Raw genomic sequence first — 14,935 nt, forward strand, 5'->3', positions numbered from 1 at the left:
AGTGCAGGGTTTGAGTGGGCGGAGCATGACTCCTCTATGTAGTGTTCTTTGAATCCCAGAATCATGCTCCTCCCCCTGGAGTGTTCCTTTAAGATTTGACCTATTTTTTTTTTTATATATACTGCATAAAGTAATGTTGCTGATGGCAAATTATTACGAAGAAGCAGCTAATAATCTTTTTTTTTTACCTTTAAATTTGTTGACATTTTATAACCTTGCGGTTTCTCAGTTTCACCACCAGGCCAAATAATTTTTCTTTCATTTTGTAAAATCTGAAAAATATAAAAATTAAAAAAATACACATTACTTAGGGTGTTACATTATCTGGGGGCAGTGGTCCTTTCGTTAACATTATATAGGACTTGAACACACATGGACATTAGACAGGATAATCAAGATATTACTAAGAAAGTAGGAGCTTTAATGGGCAAAATATTTGGTAAAAAAAATCAACAATCCATTCATGTAAAAAAAAAAAAAATTATAACTAAGTACATATTAATAGAAAAAGCCCTAAAAACCCTAAACAAAACAATAAAATGGGTGAGGGGTGATTATAGATTCACTTTAGTTTCACTAATCTCCTATACTGTGGTATTTGTATAACTGAGTGGTATTACTACCAAATTTCCCCGGTTCCCCCGACTCACATGACTGCCATTGAAGATGCCGACTTGGACAAGTTTCCGGTTCTGCAGGTTCATGATGCTGTAATTAGCGAATTTCCTGTCTCCATCCTCATTGAACTCTACTCGTCCCGTTACTCCCTCGGGATACTTTGAAGACATGAGCACCCTGTAGTGACAGCGTATACAATGTAAACCTGTTGTTTTCATGGGTTGCGGATGCTGGCCCACCCACTTCACAAAAAGTTCAGCACATAATTTTTTGTAATATCTGTTTTATTTTTATTACTTCGGAAATAAATTAGGAAATATATTGAGCCCCCTTTTTGCCAAAAGAAGTTATTCAGGGTCCGTGTTCATTTTTACAGTGTGAAAGCTGAGCTTTTGGATTAATTGCTGTGGGCATCATGCCAACGCCTTTTCACGGGACAATTATGATGCATGAAGTTGGCATGTGAGCTTTCCAATTATGTCAATAAATCCTGCCTAGGCTCTGGCCTTGCTCTGTGGTCATCATTGACGACCAGGGTTGTAATCATTAACCCCTTCACTGCCTAAGACTACAGGGATGTCTTCAATAACCCCTTCACTGCCCTAGTCCACCAGGGATGTCATCATTAAGTCCTTCATGCCCTACACCACCAGGGATGTTACCATTAATTCCTTCACTGCCCTAGACCACCAGGGATGTAATCATGAATCCCTTCACTGCCCTAGACCACCAGGGATGTAATCATTAATCCCTTCACTGCCCTAGACCACCAGGGATGTAATCATTAATCCCTTCACCATCCTAGACCACCAGGGATGTAATCGGTTATCCCTTCACCGCCCTAAACCACCAGGGATGTTCTCATTAATCCCTTCACCGTCCTAGACCACCAGGGATATAATAATTAATTCCTTCACCGCCCTAGACCACCAGAGATGTAATCATGAATCCCTTCACCGCCCTAGACCACCAGGGATGTAATCATTAATCCCTTCACCGTCCTAGACCACCAGGGATGTAATCGGTTATCCCTTCACCACCCTAAACCACCAGGAATTTTATCATTAATTCCTTCACCGTCCTAGACCACCAGGGATGTAATCATGAAGCCCTTCACCGCCCTAGACCACCAGGGATGTATTCATTAATTCCTTCACCGCCCTAGAACACCAGGGATGTAATCATGAATCCCTTCACCGCCCTAGACCACCAGGGATGTAATCATGAATCCCTTCACCGCCCTAGACCACCCTAGGATGTAATCAGTTATCCCTTCACCGTCCTAGACCACCAGGGATGTCATAATTAAGTTCTTCACTGCTCTAGACCACCAGGGATGTTATCATTAATCCCTTCACCACCCTAGACCACCAGGAATGTCATTATTAAGTTCTTCACTGCGCTAGACCACCAGGGATGTTATCAATCACTGCAGTGTAAATTAAGACTATCTACTTTTTTAAAGTAATTTTTTTAGTTTAAATATGAGAAGATATAAATTGCGGGGGTGTTAGCAGAACGGGGCCTATCAGCTTTTCTTGCACAGGGGCCTTACGTTGTCTGTCCAGAGCACAGGCCAGAAGTGTTATCATGGGAACACTGGAAGCGCTGATACTGCTCAGTTTTAGTTACCAGTGTGTTTCTCTTTGTGTATATATGTAAGGAGCAAATCTTTTCTTCTCCCCCACGACCACGTTAGACATATAAGCACCTCTTAAATAGTGGCCCTGTTTTCCATATATTGGTATTTCCAACACAACCTCTTGGTGGGTCAGTAATATTTTCCTTTTCAAACAGTTCATGAATAGCCTGAGCTGCGACGGCAACTGCGTCACTGATATGAGCGGACTCGTTTTTGCCATTGATCAGCTGCAGACCAATCACTCCTGCGGAAACAAGAAAGAGATCATTGTATCATTGGGCGAGAGACGACAAATAACAATAGTATCGGACCACGTCCATATTTTTAGGAGCGATTCCTGTAACGGCATTATTGTTACTAAAAAAAATTCCCTAAAATATCATTAAAAATGATCATTCAGAATAAAATCCCGGTAACCGCATTACATTACCGTCAGGAGCGTATCGCAAGGCACTTCCCGAGATCTCCCGTTCACCCACCAACCAGACATAGCCAGGTCCGGTCATTTCCAGAACAGCGGCTGTTTTGTATATGGTGCTGGCATCATCTTCACTAAAAAGGATAAAAAAAATAATACACAGATAAAAACTCCATCTTGGCCCCATGTGGCATTGACCGCAGCTTAATAAAGGCGTTGACTCGCTTCTCAAATTCTGCCATGAAATGTTCCAGACTCGTTCGCTGGCTGACGATTGTTATGCTACATGTCTCGACATGAACCAGCAGAATATTTACCTTATGTACAAAGACAACACAAGAGATATGAAAGTGGGAAAACAAAGACAGACGGGGTCTAGAGTTACCATATGGGTTACATCAGAGAAGTAAACCCTGTGATGTGTCACGGTTCGTTATCCGGTTACAAAGTAACGTTCATCAACAAGACGTCCTGGTTTGATTTTGATTTTTTTCACTGTCTGATACGACTTGAGTTGGAGCTGTAGTCTATGCACGGTGGATATGATGGCATTTTGTAGGTTGGGCTAATAATTACCCAATCAGTTCAACAGGACAACTGGTCAAATTGTCATGTGTTTTCATTGGTTCCTAGTGGGTATGGTCCCCGCCCATGAGTATATTTTGAGCCAATGCAGATGGAGATGTCACAAAGAGAGGATAGATAAGGAGCAGACATATAGCACAGGGTCCAAAAGGGGAAAGGGGGCCAACTCTGGCAATAGGGGGGATTAACCACAAGCATTATGAACCCCCTTTTTTACACCTTTACATGGGCCCCTCATTGATTACACAAATACTACATCATCCCAGTCAGCCAATCATAAAGCCTCTGATTGTCTAAGCTGCTCTGTGATTGGCTGATTGTTCAGATACACAGATACTGCATCGTTCCCTGTTTACAGTCCGCAGATTGTTTAGCAAGATAAAGAAGTCTTGCGTCCTTCAGTACAGATAGTTAACCCTTCTCAACACTACCCTAGACTACCAGGGATGTTACCCGTTGTTCCAGGGGAAATTAAAGGCAAAATTATTTTTTTTACAGTCCTTATTTATTTTATGTAAGAGAAGATTTAGTTTGCGGGGGTGTTGGCAGAAGGGGGCCCACACGCTTTTCTTGCACAGGGAACTTAAGTTGCCTGTGTTTGCCGAGGTAGACAAACATATATTACATAGTTAAATAGATATATACATAGATACATACAAAGGTGCATAGATCCATACATAGAAGCTTAGATAGATACATACATAGATACATATATATATAGATACATACATAGATACATAAACAGACAAGGATATAAGGATAGGCAAAATAGAAATTTCTCACTATATAAAATTGTGCTTAAATAAAAAATTAAATAAAAAATTGATATGATAGGTAAGATAGAAATATAATGCATATAATTCCGACCAATAAGAAACGTGGTAAAATATAGTGAAAATTTTAGAAAAAAATAAAATCCAATAAATGTAATCATTAAAGGGCTTTTCCACGTTCTGACAACTGATGACCTATCCACCGGAGAGGCCATCAGTATATGATCGGTGCCAGTCCGACACCCAGACCCTGCACTGGTCAGCTGATTCGGCTGCCTCCGGGCACCGGATGTATTGAACGGTATGCAGTAGTTGGAGCCGGAAGCAGGTGGCTCCAACCACTGCATAGTGGCCATTCGGCAGAACTGCGGCTCTGCTCCTATTCACTCGACTACTGCAGCTCGGCCGCTATTCTTTGACCACAGCCATCTGCTTCCTACAATATTGTCCGATGCCCCGAGGCAGCTGCAGCAGCTGATCGGTGCGGGTCCGGGTGTCGGACCCGCACCATTCATATACTGATGACCTATCCGGGGAATAGGTCATCAGTTGTCAGAACGTGGAAAACCCCTTTTTAAACTATTTGTACAATATTTTTCAATGGGAAATCTGAAACGAAATTGTTAATGAGGGAAAAATGTTTGAATCAATTTCTGGTTTTACTTGGCCCTATTTAATACACGGGACCTTTCCTACTCATAAAAAATATATATTATATTTTAAATCATGTAAAACATTGGCCTATAGACCCAAGGTAACATGCCAACTTTCCAAAATGTTGGTGACTAAGGTGTTGGGGATGTGTTGGGTCATGTCCGCTTACCTGGCAGAGAGGATGATCACTCGGGCCTCCAGTCCTTTTGCTTCGGTCAGAAGAGCGGTCACGTTTTTGGTCCCAGGTTCAAAATGAAGAACTTTTTCTGCCTGCGATTAGTGTGAGCAAACGGAATTAGCACGGGTAATACATACCTTGCCGAGAGAGAGCGCCATGCTATCTAGAGATAAAAAAGGTTATACACTCTTCTCACAAACAACGAAACAGTTTTTTTTAATCTATGTCCAATATTTTCTTTCATTTTTTTTTTCCTTTTCCTTTTTTTTCTTTATTTCCTTGCTTTGATTTTGCACTCTGCATGCCAAGACTCAAAAAGAAAACCAAAAAAAAAAGAGACGTGCATTTTTTTTTTTTTAAAGATATTTGGAAAAAAAAAAAAGTCTGGAAATGCAATTTCTAAAAAAAAAAAAAAAAAGACAAAAAATCCAATGAGTGTCCTCTTCCCAAAATCAAAAAACCAAAAAAATGTATCACAAATAAGAAAGAGAAAAAATATTTGGTGTTTTTTTGTTTTTTTTAGATATAGGATTGACCTTTTGACGAATAAAAGTGAATATTTTACTGTAGAATAGTAAATCTTCCTTTTTTTTTAAAATAAAAAATAATAATGATAAAAAAAGACTTGCAGGTTAATTCATTGGTTCACATGCATTCCTAACAAACTTTAGCTGCTGGAGGTGCCCACAATTTATTTTTTATCATTAATATATATTTATTTCATTTTTGTTTCGTTTTTTTGTTGTTTTTTTTTGCTAGCCCCTCCAGCATCAAAGAATTAACAGAGTTCACTGCAGGGGCAGGCTCAGCACTTACATTTCCCATTGTCTTGTCCAATCCATTACCGGATTGCACAAAAATAGCAGACAGTCACGGACCACCTAATTTAGGTGGGGGCAAGGGAGGAATTTAGATGGTTTGTTTTTGGTTTTGGGGTGTCTGTGACTTGGTTAGAACCGGTGGGCTACGTGCATTTTCCATGCATATATACCTTGGGTCCACGCTTGTTGTCATAGGAAAGTTGTTCGAGGTTTTCATAGTTCCTTTTTTTACTCTGATGAATAATGTGCACAGAGAAAATATGTAGACACAGAAGAATATTATAAACAGTTGAATATGGCGTGTAGAAAAGCAATCCAACATCCACCTCATCTCTCCATCTCTGCTAAAGGGTCATAATAACACTGGAGCTTGCAAAAAAAACACATGATGTATGTCCGTAAATGTAGACGCGACCACTGCGGGCAGGAGAGATATTGTACGCAGAGGGCCGAGGGCAACGGAATACCAAAATTTTTAAAAAAAAATCAAAAATATCTAAGATAAAAAATTCAAGATAAAGAAAAAAATGGAATAAATGATTTATTAGCAGGGCGGGGACGATGACCAGTGGGGCATTGCCCCAGGTCTTGTGTGCCAGAAGGCACTGTGCCACAGCCAAGGTCATTAAATACAAGGCTAGGGCAGTTAACCGAATAGAGGAAAGTCTAGATACCACTTTATGTTGTGCCCCAGGGCCCTTTTGTGTGTCTGGAATGCATAAAAAAATTTAAATTATTCATTTATGGTCAAAATGTGCGTATTTGGTGTTTTTAGAATGCGAGAAAATTGAAGCTAGATTACGATGACTGGTCTATTTACCCCCTATGGACAAGCATTGAAAATTCTACCGACATCCTCATAATATATATTAACCAGAAATCAACATAATCGTGTTAGTTTTATTAATGATATACAGTTTCAAAAATAGAAATCATTTTTATTTTAAAAAAGAAATAAAAAAAATGACAGGAAATGATTCAATTAGTCCATATAATTATTATTTGCCTGAATGTAAATGATCAATATCTTATAAATGAAATAGAGTATTGGATAAAAATAGAGTAATTGTTAAAAAATTTTATTAGAACATTTTTATTTTTTTTGTGTTTTTTTTTTTTTTTTTTTAAATATATTGATTTGTGTAGTTCAGAATTTTTGGGGGAAATGCCATTTCACTTGTATGGTGAAAATAGGGGGGCAAAAACAATGTCCTTTTTAGTAGCACCTATTATATAAATTGTTTCAATGGGTATATATTTCTAATATTTGAGTGATTTGGCTGTTTTTGTTTCAATTTTGTCAATTTTTTAGCATATTTTTGTATTTTTTTTTTTTTTTATTATTCAACTTTGACCTATTTTATAAAAAGCGTTCTGACTTTAAAGGGCACACGTCTTAAAAATAGGAATGTGCTAATGTCTAAAACGTTCATGAACCCGGCTGGATTTTGGTATTTCAGGCAGGTTAGTACATACTATTGGGTAATTTTTCACAATTTGGAAACCAAATTATTTTTCCCACAATCTCATAGTGTAAGCGTAACTGTATGTGCTCTATCATCTGAATAAATCATATCATAGAAATTAATTTCTCAAATAAAAAATATTAATTTCTATATAAAAAAAAAAATCTAAAAATAAAATAATATAACTTTTTATGTCAAATAATACTAAAAAATTTGCTCATATGGAATGCCATATTTTCCGTTGTCCAATTTTATATTTAATATAAATTTTCCTAATAAAAACATTTTTTGATGTAATTATCTATTTGACAATGTAGCGTGTGCTGTACGGATGATATATTTATTACCTTCACATGTCAATTTAAAGGGAACCTGTCACCAGCATTTTAGCTATAAAGCCAGCAATACCTGGTGAAAGTGGGTGAAAAATCATTGTCATCTAAGCTATAAATATGTTCTAAGTGAGCTCTGTAGCTTTAGTATTCCATTTTTCAGTGGTCCCACGCCGTATGCAAATGAGCAGAAAAGAGTCAAATCTTCATCTGAAAAGAGTCAGATTTTCATTCCTCCAGCATCTCAGAGTGGACTCCACCTACTTCTTTTTGATTGACAGCTCCTTAGCCAGTCAGGGCCAGACAGGTGGTGGCAGTGGGTGTGGTTAAGAAGCTGCATCCCAGAGGGAAAAATAATTACCATAAAAGGCGGGAAAAGTTTAAACGACTATATTTACTGACAGAGGAGGACTTCAGGAAAGAAGAGAACAGATATGAACTCTGGACAGCTGCGGCCATTGAGGGGTCCGGCGAGTTTAACAGGTAAGATGTTGATGACAGGATCCCTTTAAATAAAACCTGTCTAGAGAAAAGGTTGAGTGTATACAGAAGGAGCCTGATAATATCACACTGTAACGACTCCCAAACAAACTGCTGTTACCAGGAGATGTCAAGCAATGGTCACCATGTGTATGTCACATACACCTATACCTCAAACAAGTTTTACCTTCTATTCCTCACATATGACCTATTCATATGCCTCAATATATGGGAGTTACGCAAACCTCCGGGTTGGCAGCGATACCAGCCCATCAAACTGTTGCCTAGAATAACCCTTTAATTCTGTTGTAATGGGTTCTCAAGGCATTTTAAATAAAGTTATTCAGGGGCGTAACTTGAAGAGCTTGAGCCCCAATGTAAAATCTGTAAGAGGGCCCCCATCTGCCACGTGCCATCTGTCACCCTATGTGGCAGAGGGGCGCGACTGCTACTTTTACACCCCCTATCGCTATGCCCCTGAAATTCTGTACTGACTGTCATAATATGTTTATAGAAGTCGGAGCATTTCGGATACAGAGCTCCAAATTCCATGTTTTTTATTCACACCAGCACAGGTTTACGTCAAGTTAAGGTTTTATAGGAAACTCAACTAGGGGGGCGCAATTGTGTCCGGTAAATGGTGCCATACAAGTGGCCTGAAGAAGTGAACTCAACCACCCCTGACTTCTTAGAAATAGGACTCGTGTTATTAAATGGTTCACTTAGATCAAGAGCTTTGAGACCACTTGAATAGGGCTGAGCTGCAATACCAGACACAGCCCATGGAAAAGAGCGGCGCTGTTTCTAGAAAAAAAAAAACAGACATTTTTTCCTTTCTAACTTCCAACTTCTTTAAGGAGTCGGGGTATCTCTGCTGAGTGGTAAGGGCATGTGTGGCATTTTCCAGCCCTTTTAGTCAGTACTTTGGGTGCCCATTTAGTTGGCGCAAATGGACCAATTTGTTCATCTGTAATAGGGCAACTTGTAGATGTCCTCATCTGAAGGGATCTACCGTAGAGTCACAGATATATATTAGAGGGAGTGAAGAGATCAGGTGCCATATAAAGAGGCATATGAATTCGGTTCAACCTCCAGGAGCTTGACATCATAAGTTTAGGGTTCTAGAATTGTAAAACTGAACTTGGATTGACCATGTCCTATCACCCCTTACTTCAAATTTGAAATTGATATGCCAAGCTAAAATACTCTGTGCTCCTTTTACTAATTCTTGTTACTTATCATGGACCACTCTTTCTTCTGATTGTCCTCATACAGAATCTAGTGTGAGGAGGGAGAGGGGGCACCATAGCAAATATCAAAATTGGGCTCCTCTCCTGGTACTGGTTAAGGCCCCATGCACACGACCGTAAAATCGCCCATAATTACGGTCCCATTCAGTTCTATTGGCTGCGGACACCCTTCCGTATCGCTACGGATCGGTGTTGGCGCCGTAGAAATTTTTTGAAAATTATGGAACATGTCCATTCTTTTGCATTTTACAGGCCGTGCTCCCATACTTTATATGGGAGCACGGCCCGAAAATGCGGCCGTGCCGTGATTACGGGCAGGCCGTGTGTATGGGGCCTAACTCTACTACATCGATCTGGGACAGTAGATCCTTTGCTTGTTTGTTACTCCTCCTCTTGTCCCTTGTATTGAAAAAAGGGCAACATGACCCATGGGCTGCTGCCTTCTTATTAGCTACGAAGCCTTAGATACCAAGGGTTCTCAGCAGGTCCACAGTGCCCATGGGGAAGGGGGATGTGAACAAACCTGGGTCAGACCTCATCAATCAAGCGCTTGCTAATAAATAGGAAAAATCATAGCGTCTGGTCCCACCATATTCAGGTAACGTCTAATACCCGTATGGATCTAATATTTAATGGCAACAAAAATATTTAGCATTTCTTGGCCAAAAATAGTAAACCGCGTGGCAGTGCAGATGTAACACTATATACTTGCATGTATGTTAGATTGTGTACGTGTAATAGACTATCCAGATACGTGGTCTCAGCAGCATTCTACGTCTGTAACATTTTTGCGGTCGAGCCATCTATACCAAATTGAGCACAGTGCATTTCCTCAGGGAGCTGGGCAGCCAGCGGGGGGTTCCCAATCTATGGCATGGGCAATGTCAGCAAAAGCCATGTAGACAGCGTGTTGGGTGAAGGTGGTAGAGCAAATGTTGATGATGTAACAGCAAGAGCTCGCCTGAGAATCCGCACTGCACGGCAAAATCCCAAAAAATTCCAGCGCATTTTTTTGTCTTCGCTAGCCAATTCATCCAGCTGCTGGCCACAAGTGGTGGGTGAGGTGTTCCTGGCATGTTACGCCAAACTGGCATGAAACCTGGTTTATGTTGGTGGTGGTTGTGATTTAGATTTGCAAAGCTCCAGGTTATTCCCTTGTATTGATTGACTTAAACGTAGGAGATTTGGCCTATGGCAAAGCATGTGAGATGAATTCTAGTACAACGGTTTGATTGGTGCTAGTGAGACACTCTAGATGTATAAGCACAATGCCGTCATGTTACAATGAGAAGAGAAACATGTCTTAACGTATAGAAATCTACATACAGGTAACAGTCTGAGGAATATTAACAGGGTTATCCAAAAATTCAGCGTGAAGTTTCTATACTAACCTTGGATTCCCTTTCTTCCAGCAAGGTCTCCAGCTTCTTCTGGGCGGCCCGACCTTCGTGATCATCACTCACTATGAGGATGACATGATTCCAGCCAAATATCCTCATCATCTCAAACCATACCAGTGCCTGATGGGAGTATGGAGGAACCGTACGCAGGAAGGACAGATGTATGCTCTGGAATGGAAGAACGAGAACAATATGGCCTCATCCTCCTCATCCTCAATGGTAACGTCAAAAGTTTTATTGATGGCTTATTGAGAAGTGCATGTAGTATATATAGTGAGGATATAACATACCTTATCCGAATATATAGACATTCTTGTGGTCAGTCCGATGACTGGGATCCGGTAGAATCCGGCCGTGTACGAGACTGGTGTTGGCGTCAGGTGATCTGTTGGTGCCGGAGGGTGACTGACCAATATTGCGTAAACCTGGACATGAAACATTTAGAGATACAATACAAATAACTGAAGAAAATCTGTAGATATGCTTAAAATATACTTTTTATTACGTGTGTGTTCATCTATATGAACCTGCAATGGATCAGTAATTAATTCATGATAGATTTTAACTCCTCCCATGTCCTGCATACAATGCACAGTAACTCCTCCCATGTCCTGTATAAAATGCACAGTTACTCCTCCCATCTCCTGAAGACAATACACAGTAACTCCTCCCATGTCCTGTATACAATGCAGAGTAACTCCTCCCATGTCCGTATACAATGCACAGTAACTCCTCCCATGTCAGTATACAATGCACAGTAACTCCTCCCATGTCAGTATACAATGCACAGTAACTCCTCCCATGTCCAGTATACAATGCACAGTAACTCCCCCTATATACAATGCTCAGTAACTCCTCCCATGTCCAGTATACAATACACAGTAACTCCTCCCATGTCCTGTATACAATACACAGTAACTCCTCCTATGTCCTGTATACAATGCACAGTAACTCCTCCCATGTCCAGTATACAATGCACAGTAACTCCTCCCATGTCCAGTATACAATGCACAGTAACTCCTCCTATATACAATGCATAGTAACTCCTCCCATGTCAGTATACAATGCACAGTAACTCCTGCCATGTCCAGTATACAATGCACAGTAACTCCTCCTATATACAATGCATAGTAACTCCTCCCATGTCAGTATACAATGCACAGTAACTCCTCCCATGTCCTGTATACAATGCAGAGTAACTCCTCCAATGTCCAGTATACAATGCACAGTAACTCCTCCTATATACAATGCACAGTAACTCCTCCCATCTCCTATATACAATGCACAGTAACTCCTCCCATCTCCTATATACAATGCACAGTAACTCCTCCCATGTCAGTATACAATGCACAGTAACTCCTCCCATGTCAGTATACAATGCACAGTAACTCCTCCCATGTCCAGTATACAATGCACAGCAACTCCTCCTATATACAATGCTCAGTAACTCCTCCCATGTCCTGTATACAATGCACATTCACTCCATGTCCTCTACACAATGCACATTCACTCCTCCCATGCACAGTAACTCCTCTCATGTCCTGTATACAATGCACAGTAACTCCTCCCATGTCCAGTATACAATGCACAGTAACTCCTCCCATGTCAGTATACAATGCATAGTAACTCCTCCCATGTCCTGTATACAATGCAGAGTAACTCCTCCAATGTCCAGTATACAATGCACAGTAACTCCTCCCATGTCCAGTATACAATGCACAGTAACTCCTCCTATATACAATGCATAGTAACTCCTCCCATGTCAGTATACAATGCACAGTAACTCCTCCCATGTCAGTATACAATGCACAGTAACTCCTCCCATGTCAGTATACAATGCACAGTAACTCCTCCCATGTCAGTATTCAATGCACAGTAACTCCTCCCATGTCCTGTATACAATGCAGAGTAACTCCTCCAATGTCCAGTATACAATGCACAGTAACTCCTCCTATATACAATGCACAGTAACTCCTCCTATATACAATGCACAGTAACTCCTCCTATATACAATGCACAGTAACTCCTCCCATCTCCTATATACAATGCACAGTAACTCCTCCCATGTCAGTATACAATGCACAGTAACTCCTCCCATGTCCAGTATACAATGCACAGTCACTCCATGTCTTCTACACAATGCACAGTAACTCCTCCCATGTCCTGTATACAATGCACAGTCACTCCATGTCCTCTACACAATGCACATTCACTCCTCCCATGCACAGTAACTCCTCTCATGTCCTGTATACAATACACAGTAACTCCTCCCATGTCCAGTATACAATGCACAGTAACTCCTCCTATATACAATGCAGAGTAACTCTTCCCATCTCCTATATACAATGCACAGTAACTCCTCCCATGTCAGTATACAATGCACAGTAACTCCTCCCATGTCCAGTATACAATGCACAGTCACTCCATGTCTTCTACACAATGCACAGTAACTCCTCCCATGTCCTGTATACAATGCACAGTCACTCCATGTCCTCTACACAATGCACATTCACTCCTCCCATGCACAGTAACTCCTCTCATGTCCTGTATACAATACACAGTAACTCCTCCCATGTCCAGTATACAATGCACAGTAACTCCTCCTATATACAATGCATAGTAACTCCTCCCATGTCAGTATACAATGCACAGTAACTCCTCCCATGTCCTGTATGCAATGCAGAGTAACTCCTCCAATGTCCAGTATACAATGCACAGTAACTCCTCCCATGTCCAGTATACAATGCACAGTAACTCCTCCTATATACAATGCACAGTAACTCCTCCTATATACAATGCACAGTAACTCCTCCCATCTCCTATATACAATGCACAGTAACTCCTCCCATGTCAGTATACAATGCACAGTAACTCCTCCCATGTCAGTATACAATGCACAGTAACTCCTCCCATGTCCAGTATACAATGCACATTAACTCCTCCTATATACAATGCACATTAACTCCTCCCAAGTCCACTATACAGTCACCTCAGTGTGATTACTGGGAGATCTGTAACTGTGCAAGTTCCAAAGATAATAAGTGATAATAATAATATAGTACATTATCATCATTCTTACTATTATGTTAATTATTGTTTTTATTATTTTGTGTATTATTTATATTCATAACATCATTATTAAGAAATAAAAAAAGTGACAATAAATAACATATGATAAACATTGATCTCTCCACCAAAGACCCTTTCCATGATCTGTGCACATATTAGAACCATTGTCAGCAGATCAGTACTGAGATCCGATGTTCTCACCCGCCACATCTCCTGAGCCGGGTCATTACATAAAAGTCAAGGCGTTAAAACCGAACAATGAAGAGAACTTTCATTGATGATTCATCTTCCTCCACAGCTGGAAGGAGCCGACACGTGAGCCCTCTCAGCACATCTGTCACTTTCTAATATACTTTGTGTTTTAATTCCTCACCATTTCCTTATCTGTACTTGTCAGTGAATGGAAACCTTTTTGTTTATAGCCAGAGGCTGGAAACCTGGGCAGATCTTGTCTTGTCTCGTTGATCGGCGATCGTTGTAACTTGGCCGGTTTAAAAGTACCTTAAGGCTTGTTACAGGACAGCGCTCTGATACAGTGTAATGAGCCAAAGAAATTAGTAATATCTTATGGATATCCAAAAGAGTCTCACTAGTGACAGATATCCTTTATATTGACTCACATGAACATCAATTTCAAACCTAGAAAAAAAGTTCATTGACTACTGCAGCCACAGGTGGAAAACATGGCCGCCATTATCACTGGTGGTGCCCTTTAAATAAGCGGGTACCAGAAATACCCTGGCACATGATATTTCCTTGCTGTCCGCCGTGGCTTGTGTCCTGCCCGGCTGACGATAAACAGGCCCCAGAAGTTCACACCACATAATGGCACTTCATTTACCACACACTCAATGCAAGCAATTCCCCTGTGAGGAAACTCTAATGGACGCCTGGGGATCTCAAAGACAATTGAGTGGTTTTCATTAAGCAGAAGCGTTACCAACTGTCAGTAAATTTACTGATGATAAAATCTAATTAGATATTTACCAGTCAGTCATTGTCTCTGTCAGTAACACTCCTCCCCTGAAATACTCTGTGCCCCTGCTCCTTCCACTGTCCGTTTGTGACCTCCTACTTGTCTTCATTCCCCTACTTACATCATGACGCTGCCCTGTCCTGTTCTCAGCAATATCATCACATGAGTGGACAGGGACCTGCCCCCCACAAGATCAGCACATCTCTTCTGAAATACTCATATGCTCATTTAGACTAGCTCAAATAACGTCACTTTTTCATCATATGACATCAT

At 40.5% G+C, this 14,935-nt stretch overlaps 1 protein-coding gene across 10 annotated transcripts in view; it reads right to left on the reverse strand.

Annotated features, from left to right (window-relative positions):
- Positions 1-14,935, reverse strand: part of GRIN1 (glutamate ionotropic receptor NMDA type subunit 1) — a 57,703-nt gene that overhangs the window by 37,728 nt on the left and 5,040 nt on the right. For 8 of the 10 annotated variants that reach the window (XM_075834872.1, XM_075834876.1, XM_075834875.1 and 5 more), the window contains exons 2-9: positions 10,908-11,042; positions 10,609-10,785; positions 5,860-5,922; positions 4,860-4,960; positions 2,691-2,812; positions 2,330-2,504; positions 651-795; positions 189-272 (exon numbers count right to left, since the gene is read on the reverse strand). In XM_075834872.1, the coding sequence (XP_075690987.1) occupies positions 189-272; positions 651-795; positions 2,330-2,504; positions 2,691-2,812; positions 4,860-4,960; positions 5,860-5,922; positions 10,609-10,785; positions 10,908-11,042 (1,002 nt within the window). The remainder of the gene's footprint in view (positions 1-188; positions 273-650; positions 796-2,329; positions 2,505-2,690; positions 2,813-4,859; positions 4,961-5,859; positions 5,923-10,608; positions 10,786-10,907; positions 11,043-14,935) is intronic. The other 2 variants (XM_075834873.1, XM_075834881.1) reach the window with 1 other exon arrangement.

The sequence above is a fragment of the Rhinoderma darwinii genome, chromosome 8 (assembly GCF_050947455.1).
Source record: "Rhinoderma darwinii isolate aRhiDar2 chromosome 8, aRhiDar2.hap1, whole genome shotgun sequence".
Classification (NCBI taxonomy): Eukaryota; Metazoa; Chordata; class Amphibia; order Anura; family Rhinodermatidae; genus Rhinoderma; species Rhinoderma darwinii.